Below are 20,188 nucleotides of genomic sequence, written 5' to 3'. Positions count from 1 at the left end.
TATATGGCATCATCATCTAGGAAGTAAGATCTCACAGGCCGGTGTCCTTGGCTTTATTATAAAACTCCATATTGGATTTTGAAGAAGTGGCAGAAAATTAAGTAGGACAATGGACTGCTCAATTCATCGAACTCCTTACTGGATGTTATAAAACTGACTCAACTATTCTAGGCTTCCATGCGTACATATGTAAGATGAGCACATTGCACTCGATTTGCTTAAAGTTCCTTACAGCTTGAAAACCTCTTCTAATTTACAGGGGGTGGGGGGAGGGGGGGGGTTGGGAACACACCTGAAAGGTCAAAAGTGAATAAACATTAGAGACTCAGCACCAGTCTCACCAACACGTCTTTGATCAATGTTCCTTGTAGGTGTCTGGCCGATGCCTGTTGTACCAGACCCTGCAGGAGGCAGAAAGGCATGGCCAGATTCCTGAACTCTACAAATTTGGAAAGATATTTTACAAATGTAAATATTTACACACACATATGTGAAGCAGTTAGGTTACTGAGCAAGGCAGTGTGAGACCATGTGACACAATGAGCTGGGTACACAGAAAGGTAGGTCCACGAAAATCAAGAGGCAGAAAATGCAGTGAATAGTCTTTTGTAGGAATGTGGCAGGAGGAAATAATTATGGGACTACCAAATAACAAAAACTATCATCAGTGCTTTAGTTTCATCTAATTTAAACCACATGTCAATCCATGAGGTACCTAATCCCACTGCACAAGTCAGAACGTTAGAGGTCTTTACACTAATTGGCATGACCATGTGTCACACAAAGCTAAGGAAACATCCAAAGAAAGCGGGAGTTGAATTTAAGCTTATATTGGCCTTTTGCACTACTGGAAACTGCACCTATGTAGGGGCAAATGCCAAGAAAGTCTCTTAACCTGGACACCTGATCCATTCTATTTGCCAAAGAATGTCCCTTAAAAAATGAAGGACAAAAACAAATATTTCACTCGTGGGCAAACGCAAAAGGTCAAAGCCTGGAGTCTCAGTCCTGAGTCCCCAAAAGAGCTACCCATCACCCAATCCACATCATCTGGTGAAAAGAGGTCTTTCAAACTCCTGAATCCTCCCTTTTCTGGTTCCCAAAGTTCAGCTCTGCTGTTTCACAGGTCAAGCCAAGACTTAACATCTAGCACTTGAAGATTATAGCAAACATTGGATCAAATGTGGTTCTAATAGAAACCCACTGAGAGCCACAAGGCATGCAGCGGGCCAGTCATCCCCATCTCCTTCCCACCCCAACCCCTCACCCCGTCCACACAGAGAAGACTAAGAAAGGTTAACAATCCAGACTCCAAAACTACACTGACCCTGAGCTAATACCATGGATGGCATCCTACCACTCTCTGAGCAGAGGCTGCAAAATCCAGACGAAAGGGCTGTTTACCAGGTCAGGTCATCATCAGTTACTTAATCTCTACAAATAGAGACTAAGCTTGACACCTCATCCAGGACTCCAACAGAAAGAAGCTGATTAATGCAAGACAGAGAAGCTACATTATACTCATTTGATCAGGAGAAATGGTTTTGTTACATTTCATATATTCTTAGCATCTCCCACTCAAAAGAGGTACCCAAATACTGTTGCTGTTGTTCTACTTATAAAACTCATCAATATATGGGCACCTGGGTGGCTCAGTCAGTTAAGCATCCAGCTGCAGCTCAGGTCATGATATCACGGTTCAAGGGTTCGAGCCCCCTGTCGAGCTCTGTGCTGACAGCTCAGAGTGGGGAGCCTGCTGCGGATTCTGTGTCTCCCTCTCTCCTCTCTCTGTCCCTTCCCCTCGGTGCTCTCTCTCTCTCTCTCAAAAATAAATAAACATTAAAAAATTATTTGAACACTGATCAAAATAAATTATTAAAGGCATAAGTTCTCACTGGACCTCAGTCAGTATAGATCCTATGTCTGAGTTTTGCTTTTAACGTCTGTAGTCCAAAACAAATCCACACAAGTTCATGCAAGAAAAAAAAAGCAGTGACGTTTCAAAGCCAGCAATTTTCTAATTTTTAATACATCCAAACAGTTCTGACAGATTGCCCTGCATTCCACAGACTGTCGGATTCCCTCTTGGGCACCCTCCTGTGATCTTCGGTAAGTTCGGATAACTTCAACTGGATGATAATTTGCCAGAAGCAAGATATGGGCCATAACCTGGCAGAATAAAAGGTCTGAAAAAAACCATGAAGCCAGTATATTTGAAATGAGCCAATACATCAATTACTGAATCCCATGTATATTACAGATTAATCATCAATAGTCAGATTTTCCTCCCACAAAATCCACTAATCAATATTTACTAAATATAAATGTGAACACATATCTAGTATGGGAGGGGCATGGTCTCATTCATACTACTTCAATATTTCTACCACCTTCCTGTGCACTAAGGACAGAAAGAAATGCTAAGCAAAAACTAGAGTGACAGCTTTCCCCTTCAAAGCTAAGACGGAATTACTACCATGGCCCGCATTTTCCAGATTCCCCATTTCCCAAGAAATTTTTGGTGGGCAGCTGAACTCAAGCACTGTACCATCCTTATGCGTTTGGCTCTCCAGAATTCTAGTGCCCTGAAAGAACAAGAGACCATCTCTCTAAACAAAGACAAGGTCCCAGGCTTCAAAGCAAACAAGTTTAATGGGAAGACCCCCAAAGCCATGATACAACCAGGTACACGATAAGAATGGGGCCAGTCTAAGGACAGGACACAGGGCAATGGACTGTGCCCAGTTCCTGTTGCAGATCATTCCAGGTCAGGCTTCTCAGATCCTTGCCAAGGACCTTTTGACCAGAACACAGCCCCCATCCTCCCCACCAAAACACATACCCCTCTCAGGTAAGGGACCTCTAGCCCGACAGTCTACCTCTTTGGTGCCCAATATATAAACCAAAATAAGTCCACGAAAGCATGTTTCTCTTCCTAGAACACCAAGGCAAAAGGCAGAGTGAACAGAGCAATGAGTCCTGGATGACAAGAAGTGCCGTGCAGACTACCAGGATGGACTTGTCAGAACTTATTTAACACGTAACTAAGGCATCCAAGAGCAGGGCTTCACTCAAGACCCGGAATCTTTCCTGCACACTACTAGCTTACTCCTTCTGACTCACTTCACACATCTGGCTAACTACTGCTTCCCCCACTCTTTCCCATTTCATGGGTGCTTTCGAACACTGAGAGTGATGTGTTCTGATTCCTGAGTCTACCATGACTGGCACTGCACCACTAGTCAGGACATGTCACTCCTCTATATACCTCTTCATATAATAAGAGTACCTACCTCAAAGGCTGTTATGAGGAATCAATGAATTAAGTGAGTTAATCTTCACAAAGCACTCAGAACAGTGCCTGACATGAATACTGTATTAAACGTTTGATAAAATTCAAACAAAATGTTTTCTTCCTCTTCACCATCAGCTAAAAAGCCTGTTATCAAACCAGAGGATAATGCCATAAAGAAGAACTTAAAAGACTGGATAACTAGAGCAAAATTTCTCTTGGGGGCAACAGGAATGTTCTAAAATTAGACTGTGGTGATGCTGGCACAACTCTGTAAATCTACTACAGAAGCATTAACACACATCAAAATGAGGGGGTTGTGGCAAAAGTAATACCTCAGTAAAGCATTAAAAAAAATTGAGACAACCACCGATCAACCTAACTCAATCAACTATTTAGTCAAAATAATGAAAATCAAAATTCTAAGCTAGGTTGGGATGAGAATCCAAGATGCAAACCCCTCTTCCTGGCGCCTCTTTGCAAGGCATCGTAAACACATGTGATTTCCTCACACCCGGTATCCATGACTTAAACAACTGGTAAAACATGGGAACAAGAGAATCCCTAGGAAGATTTCAGCTTCCGGGAACAATGTTTCATACACGCACAAAACAATTTAAGCACTTGTGACTAAGAAAACATGCCTCAACAAGAAAGTACTTTTCCTGAATTTCTTAAGCCTATTCCGCTAAATATGGGAGGCAGCACAGGACTTAACCAACTCAGGAATTGTGAGGTTTGCAAAGCAAATTTCACTTCAAACCCAACCAGTGGCCCAGAACAGTTTCATAGGACTTGTCCAAGCCAGTTACTTCATCAGGAAAACCACCTACCTTGTAGGTGTTACTCAGGAATGGAAACAGGAAGTGTCAAGCACCTAGTACTTTGGCCCGTGATAGATGCTCAAACATAGTAGCGCTGTATTTAGCAATTACGTTGCAATTATATTTAAACAGAGCACATATAAATGAAGATATCACAGTGCAAAATAACAAGGCAACTGAGCAATTTTATTTATCTACACTGACATTATTCCTACAACATCAATCCCTGGTACTCTCTCTGTACTGCACTTTACTCAGTGCAAAAGGAAATGAGCTCCACAGAAGCTGAGATTCACAACAGGAAACCATGCTTGAGAACTGAGTCCTCTTACATTTCTATAAGTTGCTAGCTGAATTCAGGGTCCCTTGATAAACACCTGGAGGAAACCCTATGTGGAAGGGTTGAGGGAGTCTGAACATATCAACTATTTACTCTTGGCCATGTTTGTAGATTTTACAAACTAAGTGGCCACTCCAACACGCGTCCTCTTTGCAGGGCCAGTGCGCGGACACCTACATTTCAGAATTGTTCCTAAGCTTCCCAGACACATTAGTATTGACCTGCAACCTTAACATTGTCACAGAAAAAGAAAGAGAACTAATTTTTCCTCTAGCTGAAGTACCTCATGTTACTGGCTTTGGGATTAGGCAAACCGCCAGAAGGTCCACATTAGGCCAATCATTTATTTTTCCAACTCTGAAGTCATTAATTCAATTCTGAGGTCTTCAGAGCCAAAGACTTTAAATGGGGCTTTACATCCACTGATTAGAGAACGCTAAGTAATACCAAAGGAGGAAATGAGTTAAGGACAGAGCAGGACAGAGGAGTTACTCTTCCCTATCAGTTTTACTATTTGACCTACTAGTAACAATGCTTACAGTATTCTACCATTCCAAAATGTTCCCACACGTGTGATGCATCCTACAAACCTTCCAGAATGACTAATCATCCAACAGTAGACATCTCAGGCAAACAACAGGCAAACCCACATCCGGAACCCAGGTCTGCTATCACTAATATTGTGTTCATCGTTCCTCTACAACTGAGATGCAGAGTGGAACCTGGTCAAATTCCTTTCACCACGGTGTTTCTAAGTATCTTTACGGAGGGATTGTCTTCATGGAAGCCACCCCTGTAACCCCTCCATGAAGCTGGATTCCACAGATGTGGATAAAGTCCCTCGGGTCCATTCAATTCACTCCTCTCTTTGCTCTCATCTGCAAATCTCTACCCAGTCAGCTGGAATGACCATGCAGCTCAGAGTAGACTGTGTCTGGCTAGCAATTTTTGGACTCAGAGATGGTTAATCAGCTCCTTCCTGAAGCATGGATGAGCTCACCATTGATGCCTAATGACCCAGGCTTATGTGTGGTCCTGGTCACTTTTGCTTCATAGGACACATCTCCATTCTCTGGGAGGGACCTGATTAATGGTTGTTTTTTTGTTTTTTTTTTTTGGTGTCCCCTCCCCTACCCCAGACAATACTCACAAATAGATGCTTCTTTCCAAAACTACAAGTTAAAAAGTAGTCCCTAGGAAAGAGGTATGGGTGTTTTCCTACTACCATTTTAAAGTAATATTCAGCTTTAGTCTTAACAATCATGTTTACAAATGAAGCTCCACAGTAAGCATGTTTCAACTCCGTTCTACCAAGTTCTATTTTGCTTACAAGCATTCTCAGTATCTTCTGAAAGTTTCTATAATTTTTGGTGACCAAATTACTCTTCGCACAAAGCACTCATTTTTGCAGGATTATTCCCTTTTAAATACTCTGGCGTTTATAACCATACCCTGTCATCTCTCCTGATGGAGTATTTTAAGATTCTTTTTCAAAGGCTTTGTTAATCACTGCCTTAGCCTTTTGGTAAAATTGGGCTTCTAACAAACTGGCCTGCAGGGGACATGTTTTTCAATTATCCTCAAGCTTTCCCTACATCTTCAAAGTTTTCCCAAACTACTTACTAGCCTCTCAGCCTTGGAGAAAGGATGATAAATTGGATGATTCTGCTCTGTCTCTGTTGCCTGGCGGGGTCTTGGTCTAATCCATTTAGTCTAACCAGAAACTTGCCTCTCACAACCAGACTCTTGCCCATACTCTGGAACATCCAACACACATGTTCATTGTGAAGTGTTTCAGAGGCCCAAAAGGGGCCCTGAAAGCCCTACAGTTTCCTGCTGGGATATTCTCAGGGGCATCTACACACTGTTTTACTCCGTCCTTTTCTTGTCTGTAGCAAAGGCCTCATATGCTTTCTTGGATCAAAATCTAATTCTTCAGAGAAACTTCAACTTCAACATGGATCCCAGAAATACACGATTAAAAACGTCATTCTAAAGGCAAAAGAGAACATGATAAAACATTAACTGAGCAAGGATACAAGACAAGTATGCTCTGTTTAAACACTTTTTTAAATCTATGCACACATGCAAATCAAAATCACAATGCGATCATTTCACACTTATTAGGATAGCTATTATTTAAAACACACACGCGCGCGCACACACACACACACAGAAAATAACAAGTGTTGGCAAGGACATGAAGAAATCATAACCCCAGTGCACTGCTGATGAGAATATAAAATGGTGCAGCCACTGTGCAAAGTTAATCACAGAATTACCACGTGATCCAACAATTCCATTTCTAGGTACATTTCCAGAAGAGTTGAAAGCAGAAACGAAGACAACATGCACACCAATGTTTACAACAGCATTATTCACAACACTAAAAGGTAATAGCATCCCAAATGTCTATCAATAGATGAACAAAATGTGGCCTCTACATACAATGAAATATCATTCAGCCTTAAAAAAAAAAAAATGTAATTCTGATATAAACTACCACATGGATGAACCTTAAAGATATGATACTGAGTAAAGCCAGACACAAAAGGACATGTTCCACTTATATGAGGTGCCCAGAATAGGCAAATTTTCAGTTTTCTCAGGGAGACTGAGAAGTAGCATAGAGGTTACCAGGGGCTGGAGGGAAGTGGGTTGGGAAGGTGTTTCTTAATGCGGAGAGAGTTTCAAATTGAGCCATAAAGTCCTAGAGATACAGTGGTGATGACTGAACAATGTGAATGTACTAAATACCACTGAAGTGTATACCTAAAAATGCTTAAAATGGCAAAATCCTTATTTTACCACAATTAAAAGAATAAATGTGGCAAAAAAATTTCTATGTACATCAATTAAGAGAAAAGGAAATTACCATGTGAAAGGTGATAGAATAATGAGTGACTTTTCTGGGTTCCAACTGTGCCAAGAGCTGCTATAATTTTTAAAACCGGTGGATTAACTCATACCCTCACTGGTGCACAGAGAAGCACATGGAGCAGGTCAAACTAACAGTTCAGGGTCAGTGAGAGTTTAGCACTAACTCAGTGAGGCACATGGAAGGCCAGGTTATAGGTTGGAGCCACAAACGAAGATGGTAACAGAGCAAAGGAGAAGACACCTCATGTGCTGACCTGTTTTCCTTCTTCTCTTTTTTGTCTTAAAAGCCAGCCCCTCAATTCTAAGACCCAAGGTCCTATCTTGAATATATGTGCACAGATCACAGGAATACCTGTGTGTCTGCACATCCAACACCCCCAAAGCCCTAGACTATCACCCCAAACCCTCTGGGCCCCACCGTCAGCACACAGTACCGACCAACAGCAAGGCTGCTCCCCTGCCCCAAGAGCCTAACCAGTCAGCAGATTCAGCTGACAGAAAGCCAAGGGATTTTCTGTGTGTGTCCATGCCACTCAAAGAACTCCCAAAATCTTCTGGTTAAGCCATAACCTTGACATTTTTTACCTGGAGACTACAAACCCAAGTTCAATACAAACCTCAAGAAGTCACCTCTCAATCACAGGCCCCCAAGGGGCAGAAAAGGGACCTGTATCATCTGGATTCCAGATAAACGCATGTATTTTCTATTTAATTTGGGGAACCTAGCACATGTCAGATTTGTCCATGCTACCTTATGTTTGCTCAGGCAACTCTATACTCCCTAGTGAGACCAGGGAAACATGGAAACTAGCAACGTGGAAATCAACACAGAATTGGAATTCACTGCAGATACCCACAGAGGACAACTCGTACCTGAATCTCATTATTTCAAGTCCTTTCAAAAGCAGACTCTCAATCGAGGAGATAATGTGACTATTTTTCTAGATCGTGAAACATTCACACATGTCAATAACCACACACTGCTCTAATTAATTACCTGAGATACAATGGATCCAGAATTTTTTTTTTTTTTTTTAATTCTGTTGGCTTACTTGACCCATTTTTTTCATGCTTTGGCTGTAACGCTTGAGAAATTAAAACATATCCCAATAGAGTATAATTAAATGTTAAATATAGCAACTAAAATCTAATCTCATTGAATGTCTCCTCCCAATCACAGAAGTGTCACAGTGTTGGTTTGGCTAGAGGACAGCATGGACAGCTCTGGATTCAGGCACTTCCAACTGCGCTACGTTTGTAAAGGCTGCAGCTGAGAGGGGGGAAGAAGTGGTCTTTCGCTTCATCTGTCTGAAACGCGTGCGATTTCAAAGAAGCTGGGCCAAACACGTAGCCAACTCCCTACAGTGAGGGCTAAACAATGATGCAGTTTCTTACAGAAATTACAAGATGGGTTCACATTCCTCATAAAAGTTGTACACAAAAATACTAGCCACTAGGGGCGCCTGGGTGGCTCAGTCGGTTAAGCGTCCGACTTCAGCTCAGGTCACAATCTCGCGGTCCGTGAGTTCGAGCCTCGCGTCGGGCTCTGGGCTGACAGCTCAGAGCCTGGAGCCTGCTTCTGATTCTGTGTCTCCCTCTCTCTCTGCCCCTCCCCCATTCATGCTCTGTCTCTGTCTCAAGAATAAACGTTAAAAAAAAATTAAAATACTAGCCACTAGTTACCGTTGCTCTGAAAAAAGAAGTGAACATCACTCCTCCAAGTCAATTCCAGAAATGTGGTAAGTACCCCAAACACCCTCTTCCGAGAGATGCCCTTCTCTCCCACACCACCCCTCTCCAGCCCTCCTAGGATCCTGATAAGAGAAAAGCTCTGGGGGAGTCTGGGTGGCTCAGTTCATTAAGCGTCCAACTTCAGCTCAAGTCATGATCTCACCGTTCACGAGTTTGAGCCCCACGTCGGGCACTGTGTGGAGGGCTCAGAGCCTGGAGCCTACTTCTGATTCTGTCTGTCTCTCTCTCTATGCCCCTCCCCTACTTGTGCTTGGTCTCTCTCTCTCTCTCAAAAATAAACATTAAAAAAAAAGTTTCCTACGAAACAGTCTGAGCAGTATGTCTATACAACAATCCCTCTACTTACTAGTCTCTCAAGGAGTTTTCCTCCATCCATGCTTAGCAGATGCTCCAATAAACAGGGTTTTTCCAATACCCAGGGAAGCCAACACTGCTCATCCATTTCCTGCACTCCAAATTTCAGACCAGCTGGCAGCCCCATGAAGGAGCATCTGAATTCAGGGCTTGCACTTGTCTGGATATTGTTGCTCCTGGTGACCACATTCACTTTGGCAGAAGAAGCCGTGGTAAATATTTCTCTGGAGAGTCAATTCACATCAACCGGGTGCCTTTGTCTAAGGAAACAACTTAATGCTAATTTATCTTGAGAAAACTCCTCTCTGAAAGTTTACAGTGCTTAAAGGCAGCAGAATAACTCTCCCTTCTGACTTCTATTATATATCATGGAGCCCCAAATTGGCTCAAATTGGAACAAACTTAATGTCCTTGGAGAAGCTACCAAGTATAGCATAATTATGCTGAGTGAGAGAGAGGGGCGCCTGGGTGGCTCAGTCGGTTGAGTGTCCAGCTTCAGCTCAGGTCATGATCTCACCATTCATGAGTTCGAGCCCTGCATCAGGCTCTGTACTAACAGCTCAGAGCCTGAAGCCTGCTTCAGATTTTGTGTCTCCCTCTCTCTCTCTCTGCCCTTCCCCCACTCTTACTCTCTCTCAAAAATAAACATTAAAAAAGAAAAAAAGGGAGAAAGAGATTCTCTTAAAACTCAGTATTGGTTAATGGTTTCAATGTTCCACCACCCACTTCAAAAATAAACGTGAGCAAGCTCTATTGGAAGTGTGCCTATATCCTAAGTTGTCCAAATGGAAAACACCTAGTGGGAGAAAATGCACAAAACGCATTTACAGAGTGACTCACAGTGTTTAAAACTGCTTTTAGGAACCAATATAGAACTTTAGACTTATAAGAAGCCTAGGAAATAAGCTGAGTATTATCCCTACTGCACAGGTAAGAAAGAATACAGCTTATTAACAGGTACTCAAAAACTAGGAAAGCTGGATGGGGAACTTAGATTTTGACAAATCCAACTGTTTCTGCAGAGAGTATACGGTCTCCAAGCAAAGAACCTGCATGATTCAAAAAAGCCTTCTGTCATTGAGAAGTGGATACTCATATATATTATATATAGTCATCTCTGGGATTATTAAAGAAAACCAATTACATAACAGACCTGACATGAAGCTGCACCAGAAGACAAGGCTTACACCTCTACTAAGGGTTTTCTTCATTACAGCTTAAAATGACCTAAATATTAGTGGCCTACACACAGAAGACTGTGGGGAGATACTGTGTATTGGGATTTTATCATATTTATATGCTTCGGGCACACAAATCTCAACAAGTCCCAGAGAAACTTAAGGATCTTTCTATACATTATTTTCATGCACTTTCCTCATATTTCCCTGGAATGGCAGCAAATAGATACTCAAGGGTTCTGTCACTTCATAAAAAAATTTTAATAGCATTACAGGTGGCCACCAGTGAGTGACTACGGCTGAAAGTTAATGTGTGCATGGAACAGAATGACCAGAGATAAGAAAGCCAATGACCACCTTGATACAACTGAAACAGCTAGAAGAGACTGGTAGCAACTGGTAGAGCTCTAACATTAGAGCTTACTAAAATGGGCTAAAGCCCTCCAGCAGGCACCCTGACTCTAAGGTGGGCCCTAGTATCTGGTTTAAGTGAGCCTGGTTATTCAGATTTCCCCTGATGGACTGCTGTGCACCAGATGTCATGGCACAAGGGATAGTAACATCCTTGTTGTTGAAGAGCTAAGAGTCTTCATGGGGACACTAGAAAGCTTCCATATTTATTCCAGAGAGCCAACAAGTCAGCAGTGGGGACATCCACTTGGCGCATCTCCAAGGGCAGGTGACACTGGACGAGAGCTTTAATGAGAGTTACTATAAGCAATTTCAGTAAATAACAGTTCCTGTGGGAGGGATTCAAGCAGGAAGTATGGACATAATTATTCTACTGCCAGTTAGGTTCGTTAAAAACCATGAACTTGTCCAAATACAAGCAGTATGAAAACAAAGACAGAAAAGTCTGTATTAGACTGCAGTCAAAGATACATCCTGTACTCCTGGAGATAACCACGGGAAAAAAAAAAGGAAAAGAATTAGTAAGTCAATAACCAGGAAAGATGGAACCACAATTTTTTGCTTAATCCAAAAAAAGTCAAGGAGAGAAAAGAACATAAAACAGGTTACATAGAAAACAAATTGTAAGATGGTAGATAAAACCTCAAATATCAGTAACCTCACGAAAGTAAGTGAATAAACTACTTCAATTAGAATAACAGTTAAAAACAAAGGAGAGAAGGAGAGACGCAAGTACATTACAAAAAATACGAAAAGAGGCTAAAAGTTGTCACTTGGGTCTGTCTTGGTGCCCACGAGGAGGAGCCTGCCAATTCAAGCACAATCCTGTGTGCATCAGTATCTCTATCTTTCACAACTCATTTGTCTGCCTCCATGCACTGTTTAAGAAAGCAAATCACTTTATTGGAAAGGCCATAGAAAACTCTGCTGTCTTGCTGACTCTTTACTGAGAGAGCCCTTGTTCCTCCCAGCTAGGAATAATTCATTTAGTGCATCCTTGCACATGCATATTAATTCCTTCATTGTATCTAAATTATCACATTGTGTTATTGGAACCTGCCTAACAACTTTTCTGGGGGGACACTACCAATCATGGAAAGGAGTGCTTTTTCCCTGCCTACATTCCTTGTCCCGCCCTCACCCCTCCCCCAAGTCCCAGCCTCCAAGTACCAGGCTCCGTTAGTACAGTAATAAAACCACTACTGTTTGGTTAGCAGTAATGAGTTCTAAAAGTATCAATGGAGTGTTTCATGGAGAAGGGCTATTGTTAGGTGCAGCAAACGTTCCCGTTCCCGGCATCAATCAACTACAGTAGATTGTAGCAGCCTTGTTTTAAGCATGTCAAGAATGCAATGAAAAATAGCACAATCCGTGCTCCTCAAGGACAACATGATGTGGCTCAGACAATCCAACAAAATGACCAGTGACTAAATACACTCATTTCTATAGAGGCTGGCTCCATTGTATCCTTGTCTTTAAATGTTGGTGTAACTGTCGTCCTAGTGTTGAGAGGTAGTTTTTGTTGCTGCCGCTCACCCTCCAATATATCAGTCACTTTGACTTTCCAACAGTCTCTCCTACAAAGATATCCTTTATTCCTTTATATCTGTTAATTCTTCAAGGAAAGGAAGGAAGGAGGAAAAAGAAAGGAAGAGAGAGAATCAAATGAACTTTGACTGCTTACTGAGCTCAAGGACAGAAAGTTGGGAGGGTACAAGCGGTAGCTGATTAACCCTCCTGGGTCTCCATTTCCTCATCAGGTTTGCTGGGTTGAACCACCTGAGATTCCTGTTATTCAACTATTTTTGACCTGTAACAATGGCAGGTTCATATGGTTCAAACAAATGGCAATAGAAATGTTTGATCATTTGCTTGAGACAGATTATGAAAATAAATGCCCATTTCAGTTTACCTCTATTTACCTTAACATTACCATATTAAGAGATAAATTTCTTCACTTGTAAAAAATGATTTTTTTCTTTAACACAGCTATTAGTTAGACAAGTATTCTCGTAACTTTCTGCCTCGGTCAATCCAAGTTTCTCCATTTTTCCCTACCAAAAGGTCTCTCCAGTTTTTTGTTAGGGAGAAGGGTTGCTGTGTTATACAGAAAACTTTTCACCTATCGATGAAGAAATACCGAGATGAAGACTATTCCCCCTCCATTCTCTGAAGATGGAAACAACTTCAATACATTACCAAGACCAGTTAACATCGGTCTTGCCTTCTGCACAGAGGGCACAAGGAGAAAGAAAAGGAGAATAGAAACACATCAATACTTGAATTAGCATGGACAAACTACAGAAATGGGAAAGAGGTGACACAGGAAATGGATGTGGAAGAAGGAAGCAGGACAGAAGGAAATGGACAGGCTCAATATTCCATGGGAGTCTTTAATTGTTTTGATATTCATCAATACTGAACTGTCAGAAATGCCTGTTATAAAATTGCTGCTTGATAGATCAAAAATCTTTGAATCCCTAACCATCTGGTTGTAGAATATGTATCAGACTAGAACCAAAAATTCTTTTTGCCTTTCCCCTGCCCCAAATGAATTTTATTGTCTTTAGAAAGACATATGTCTCTTATTAATAGAAGCTCTAAAAATAGGTTAATCCAGGAAAAAGTTAAAATCAATTCAACAGAAGACTAGCATAAATTTTCTTTGTAATTTTTTAAAAAAACTATTATGTAACAAGTATGGAGGAAAGAAAGGGTAGGATATAAGACTGAAGACAGAATTAGAAAATACTCTCCTGTAAACGGCACCCAAATGAGATTCTTATATAAACTGCAAGTTGTCTATCTTCCTTTTCCCCTCCTACCCTTGGGGAAAAGCCTATCTTTTGGTGTTCTTTCTGTGCCTTGTTTATCTTATGAAAACAATACACAAGGTCAGCCTTCACAGGGCTCCAAATGCCATTTGCCATGAGCTCAAAGACAGCACAGAAGATCAAGAACCAGCCTCATCTGTACAGGTTATACAAAGAAGAACAAATTTAATAAGTGATAACACAGTACAGGAAATGGCAGTTTAGTTAGCATTCCAGCTGATGAAGAATCCCTGGGTAGGAAATCATAAGAGCTTAACCCCCAAAAGGACTGTGACCTAGCATTTGACTTCCAAATAACGCTTGGGGTGCTTTTATGATCTCAGCTGGGGAGTGGAGGCCACCACAACGGGGTCACCTCCCCTGATCACACAAGCTACACACTAGGGCTAACACACACCCCGGCTCACTTAAAATGTTCATCGGGAAATTAGCTAGAAGTTCAATTAAAAGCTCGAATCCAAAAGGTACAAAGGTTATTTTATGACATCAAATAAAAGGGTACCACCATGTGCTCAGCAACCCAAGAGTTACTGACGTAACCTGCACCATTCAGAGTGCTAGGAATTTGCTGAGATTTCATTGGAGTAAAATGGAGGTGAAGCTGGGGGCAGGGAAAGCACCAAGCCCTAGCTGGTAAAGTGAACACATGATCAGGCCCCAGTACCTGAGCTCAACTATAATCCTGCTGGCTTACCCATGTAGCCCAAAGTGGGTTAACTGTGAAGAGAGTCTGGTCAATTAAATCAATGGATATTATGAGCAAATGTGGGCAATGGGTAGATTCTTAAAGTGATGTCAACATTCTTTTTCCCCTGATGGTGTGTAAAACCCTCACCACGTTACTGACACACATACCCAAACACACAAGCAATTATGTCTGACTGGTTCAGGCTTTTATTGGGGAACATCATTTCACTTTCCCTTCGCAGAATTTCTCTTTTTTCACAACTCTTATCAAAAACTTACTGCCTGTACCTAATTCTCTCAGGACTGCATATTTGGCTGGCTGTCTCTTAGGAAAGGAAATGCAAACTAACTGATGGCTTCCTGTGTTTCTCCTAATTAAAAATACTTGCTGGGGGCGAGCAGGGTGGGAAAGGAAAATATTTCCTTACAAGAGTGTTTCCTTAAGCATTCCAGAAACTACCTGGGAGGCAGGTGGCTTGCTCTTCTTTAAATGGAGGTAATTAACAGTTACCAGCACACTCAGTGATTTTTGTAGCAAGCAGGTGGAAGAAATAATTTAGGGCAAAAGGCAGAAGCACGCCTCTAAGCAGGTGGCCAGCCGTGTAAGGCCACGTTACTCACAACATTAATATTCTCTTCTAAAGGGAGACTTTTTAATCAAGTAAATCCTTCATTGGGGAAGACTGATTTCTTCACCCAGTAAAATAAGAAAATAAGCTTGTATGAAGAAAATAAAAACATTTAAAGATTCATGGTGAATCCAAACAGCCATGCACAGACAGACATGGTGGGGAGGGACGGTGGTCAAACAGGCTTGGGCCCCTTGACAGACTCACTAACGAAGTCACAATACCAAACTCCAGATTTCATCAGCATTGTTCCCAAGTCAGGGAGAAATCTGATCAGCTACATGGTGCTCAGTCAGGCCTGAGAATGCCGGAGCCCTTCCCACAATGCCTTTCAGAATGCTGCATCCACCCAGCGTCAACTCTGACCAAAGGCTCATCTGGAGAAGTTAGAATAAATGCAATCCTTCCAGAGGAGGGTCTTCTCAACCACAATCACTTCACAGCAGGAAAGAGACACCAGTAATATCACTGGCTAAATCAGAGGACAACGTGATGGTGTGATGCACAAATCTGGGCTCCGCTGCAATGGGGACTGGTCTGCTGCTACAGTCAACATCTTCATGTGACAGGAGTTTGGCACAAAAGCAGCATGTTCACAACCTGTGCTCCATGTTGACAGCAAGCACTTGGAGTGACAGCTGTTTTCTGAAAGCCAGAAGATGAAATTAACACTGATAAAAGGCTGTTCTCTAGGAAGAGGAGTCCAGAAACATGCCCAAGACAGAACTTTGTTGCTTACTCTTGATACCCCATCACGAGCACTATGATCTTGCCTTTCCTTCAGAACGGTAATGTTAAAAATCATCTTTTTCCTGGGGCACCTGGGTGGCTCAGTTGGTTAAGCATCTGACTTCAGCTCAGGTCATGATGTCGCAGTTTGTGAGTTTGAGCCCCATGTTGGGCTCTGCGCTGACAGCTCAGAGCCTGGAGCCTGCTTCGGATTCTGTCTCCTTCTCTCTCTGCCCCTCTCCCGCCTGTGTGGTCTTTCAAAAATAAATTAATGTAAAAAAAAATTTTTTTTAATCATCTTTGTCCTTATTTTGCCTCAAGTTCACACACTTGTTACTAAACATTGTGGCTTCTGTCTCTGAAATATTCTTCTAGTTTAATTCTTCTTCATGTTGATAACCTTGACTTCATGGGGGGGGGGGTCAGTGTTACATCACAATTTCAAATCTCAGCTCCAACTGGCTGCATAATTGTGAGCCAATGATTTACACCTCTAAACTACCATCTGAAAATGGTCAGTGCGAGGATTAAAGGGGAAAAGCAAACAAGTGCTCAGCATGTGCTAAGTGCTTGATAAAGCATCAGTATCAGCAGCTGCTGATAAACCGGGTCTTCATCACTGCTGAACTGACCACTCCACCATGCCTTCTGGCACCCACAGTCACCGTTAGCAGCCCTGTAGACGCCCACTTCATTTAATACTCAACTATAGGGGCGCCTGGGTGGCGCAGTCGGTTAAGCGTCCGACTTCAGCCAGGTCACGATCTCGCGGCCCGTGAGTTCGAGCCCCGCGTCAGGCTCTGGGCTGATGGCTCGGAGCCTGGAACCTGTTTCCGATTCTGTGTCTCCCTCTCTCTCTGCCCCTCCCCCGTTCATGCTCTGTCTCTCTCTGTCCCAAAAATAAATAAAAAACGTTGAAAAAAAAAATTTAAAAAAAAAAAAAAATACTCAACTATATCCAAGATCAAATAGGAAGCTTACATTACTGACGATAAAACCTTCCACCACCCTACCCTTTCCCATGACTGCATCACACTCCTTCACTTTCTCCACAGTTGGCAAAATTCACTCCTTGCTCTTTGCCTCTTCTTTAAGCTTCTAAAACTCAGACCATAATTTAGTCTATGGCAAGGGCCACAATTTTACCTTCTCTATCTCCTCACTCAAGAAACACATTGCTATATACAAAGAATTAGTGAGTAAGGGATACTGTATCACCTTGATACAACGTTGGTTTTGCCAGCTGCCATTTTCCTAATCTTCCACAGAGAGTGAATTTTTAAAAAATTTTTTTATGTTTATTTTTGAGAGAACGAGAGACAGAGTGTGAGCGGGGGGAGAGGGCAGAGAGAGAGGGAGACACAATCCAAAGCAGGCTCCAGGCTCTGAGCTGTCAGCACAGAACCCGAAGCAATGCTTGAACTCATGGACTGTGAGACCATGACCTGAGCCAAAGACACTTAACCAACTGAGCCACCCAGGTGCCCCTGGTGAGGGAATGTTTGTAAGCCATGCACAAGGCAGTTAGATTTGGGCAGAAAACAGTTAATCATCTGGAATGATCATATTTTGATTTCTTTGGACCACCTAAGTATTTTGTTATATAAACAAAGAGGTGGCTCAGTCGGTTAAGCATCCAACTTCGGCTCAGGTCATGATCTCACGGTTCATGAGTTCAAGCCCCGTGTCTGGCTGTGCTGACAGTTCAGAGCTTGGAACCTGCTTCAGATTCTGGATTCTGGGTCTCCTTCTCTCTTTGCCCCTCCCCCACTCATGCTCTGTCTGTCTCTCTCCCTCTCTCTCTCTCTCTCTCTTGCTCTCTCTCTCTCTCTCTCTCAAAAATAAATGGATATTTAAAAAAATAAAATAAATGAAGAGATAAGAAGGGACAGGATGCATAGTGTCCAACAACAGCTCTGGACTCACAACTCAAAGCCACAGAAAACTTTATGAAGCCAACTGCAAACACTTCTTTTCTCTGAACTAATAAATTTCCCAATTTTTTTCAGTATCTGCTAAAGATTGGCTTTAGAAATCAATGCACACACATACACACACACAAAAGAAATCAACGCACAGCGAGCATTTCACTCAAGTCTGACGGTCAGAACCAACTACTTCAAGAAAAAAAAAAACCACAAAAATCACAATTGTTGCATTTTATTTCTGATTGAGAGAGTCTACAGCCTGGGAAAAACAAATAGGAGAAGAATGCTAAGCCAGCAGTTTACCAGCAAATGTGAAGCTCTAGATACTGTCATTTCAACTCTCACTTCCCAGAGACTTGACATTCAGAGATGCTTTACCAACCAAGTGGCAAAGCTTACTCGCTCAACCAAAAAACCAAAACAAAACACAACAAAAAGTAACACAACAAAAACATGGAAGCGAACATTAGGCTCTGATGAACACAAGGTAGAGTCACTGTTTACAGTGTGTTTTTGTTTTTTTAGGGGTGACGGGTGGCTTAGTCCGTTAAGCGTCCAACTCTTGATTTCAGCTCAGGTCATATCTCAGTCACGGGATCAAACCCCATGTCGGCTCCGTGCTGAGCATGCAGCCCTCTTAAGATTGTCTCTCAGTCTCCCTCTGCCCCTCTTCCCTGCTTGTGCACCCAAAGATGCATAAATAAAAATAAAATAAAGCCTTTTTTTAAAAGTTCTTTTAAGACAGAAACAAGTGGTATGTATCATAACCGACCACAACTATTCAACACGTGTTCATTATTCTACAAGCAGCAGCTAATTCAAGGCTCTTTGTTAATTTTCCAGTATGTCCCTTATTCCAAGTTAGGAGTTACACTAATCCACTCACCCAACCGCTATTCCTTGGCACTTTCCCATCCTCATGGGTCACTCAGAGAGATTGAACAGTAAAATTCCAACTCAAGTTACTGAATCGGTCATCCTTTATTTTTTTTAATGTTTTATTTATTTTTGAGAGAGAGAGATAGAGTATGAATGGAGAAGGGGCAGAGAGAGAGGGAGACAGAATCTGAAGCAGGCCCCAGGCTCTGAGCTGTCAGCACAGAGCCCAACATGGGGCTCGAACTCATGAGATCATGACCTGAGCCGAAGTCGGAGGCTTAACCGACCGAGCCACCCAGGCACCCCGCAACTCTCATCCTTGACAGATCTCTCAGTCTCTCAAAATACTGAATGTGTTTGTAGAGCCACAACAACTATAGTCACCTAGAGTTTCTCTCACAGACTGAGTACCTGTGCTGTTCCAGCTACGGCACTGATGACTGGTCTTATTTCTTATCACCGTGATAAATTTTGTCTACCTATAAAATCCATTTTTCCCAGGAAACTGAAGAAAAGGAGATCGAGATTTATTCCTTAGATGAAACTGATGAATGAGCTGACGCCAACCCACGAGAAGGGTACTGTTAGTGGCTTATGAGCACAAGGAAGAGGTAGTCAGTGACAGCAGCAGCAGGAGCCAACAGACCAGTGTGGCAGACCAAACTTCCAATCCCAAAGTGCTGAAAAACAAGGGCAGAAGCAGGTTTCTTTCCATTTAATGCAATGGCCACTTCCGGCTACTGGACCACAATTGAGCAGAAGTAAAGCTCTGGGAACTTTTCCACAGAGCTAAGAAAAGTGAACAGAGCAAAGGGGCTTGAAGAAGAGACAGGTCACCACACAAGTTCCATCCCGCTCCCTGAAGGGGGGCCCTGCCAGGAGTCAGCCTGCCAAGCTGGAGCCAGCACTCCACAGGGCATCAGGCTGCAGGAGTTCTTCCCAAATGACTTGGGAAAGAAAAGGAAAGAGGCAACGAAAAAAAGGTATGTGATAGCATTTAACCCTCTTATTCCATCAATGACATGTCCATCCTATTACTGAGAACTCTGAGCAGGCATTTAGGGGAAATGATATGTTCTGTCCTTAGGAGGTTTAAAAAAAAAAAAAAAGATAAAGTCAAAGCAATCTTTCAGGTTTTTATTAAACATCAACCTAAGTATCATGGCGACCACTCACTACCTATTTCCGGCTAAGCACTACGCAACAAGTTCAATGTCCCAACAGCCCAGTGCAGCAAATACCAGTTTCCCTACTCTTTCAGATGACGAAACTGGTTCTTGGATAAGTTACTTTTTTGCCCAAGGTTACAGATTGACAGAGCCAGTATATGTCTGAGTAACTCAGCAGCCTTGGCCTTTCATTTTCCTTTCAGTTCATTACATTTACTACCTTTAAATCATTAATAAAAATGTTTCTGTCAGAGTTCTATGCCAGGCGCTAGAAACTGTGAACTCCTAATCAGTAAGAAAAA

The 20,188-nt window shown here is 42.2% G+C and overlaps 1 protein-coding gene across 12 annotated transcripts in view; it reads right to left on the bottom strand.

Annotated features, from left to right (window-relative positions):
- Window positions 1-20,188, bottom strand: part of FMNL2 (formin like 2) — a 311,765-nt gene that overhangs the window by 223,278 nt on the left and 68,299 nt on the right. For 4 of the 12 annotated variants that reach the window (XM_086718605.1, XM_086718610.1, XM_086718607.1 and 1 more), the window contains exon 1: window positions 9,435-10,123. The exons of 3 other annotated variants lie outside the window; for them this stretch is intronic. In XM_086718605.1, the coding sequence (XP_086574731.1) occupies window positions 9,435-9,569 (135 nt within the window). In that variant the 5' untranslated portion in view covers window positions 9,570-10,123. Of the gene's footprint in view, window positions 1-9,434; window positions 10,124-20,188 lie in introns of those variants that run through there. 5 more of the 12 variants (XM_086718604.1, XM_086718611.1, XM_086718613.1 and 2 more) reach the window with 2 other exon arrangements.

The sequence above is a fragment of the Puma concolor genome, chromosome C1, assembly GCF_028749965.1.
Source record: "Puma concolor isolate L17-30 chromosome C1, mPumCon1.1.hap2, whole genome shotgun sequence".
Classification (NCBI taxonomy): Eukaryota; Metazoa; Chordata; class Mammalia; order Carnivora; family Felidae; genus Puma; species Puma concolor.
The sequence above is the reverse complement of the archived record's forward strand: the minus strand, read 5'-3'. Positions and strand labels throughout refer to the sequence as shown.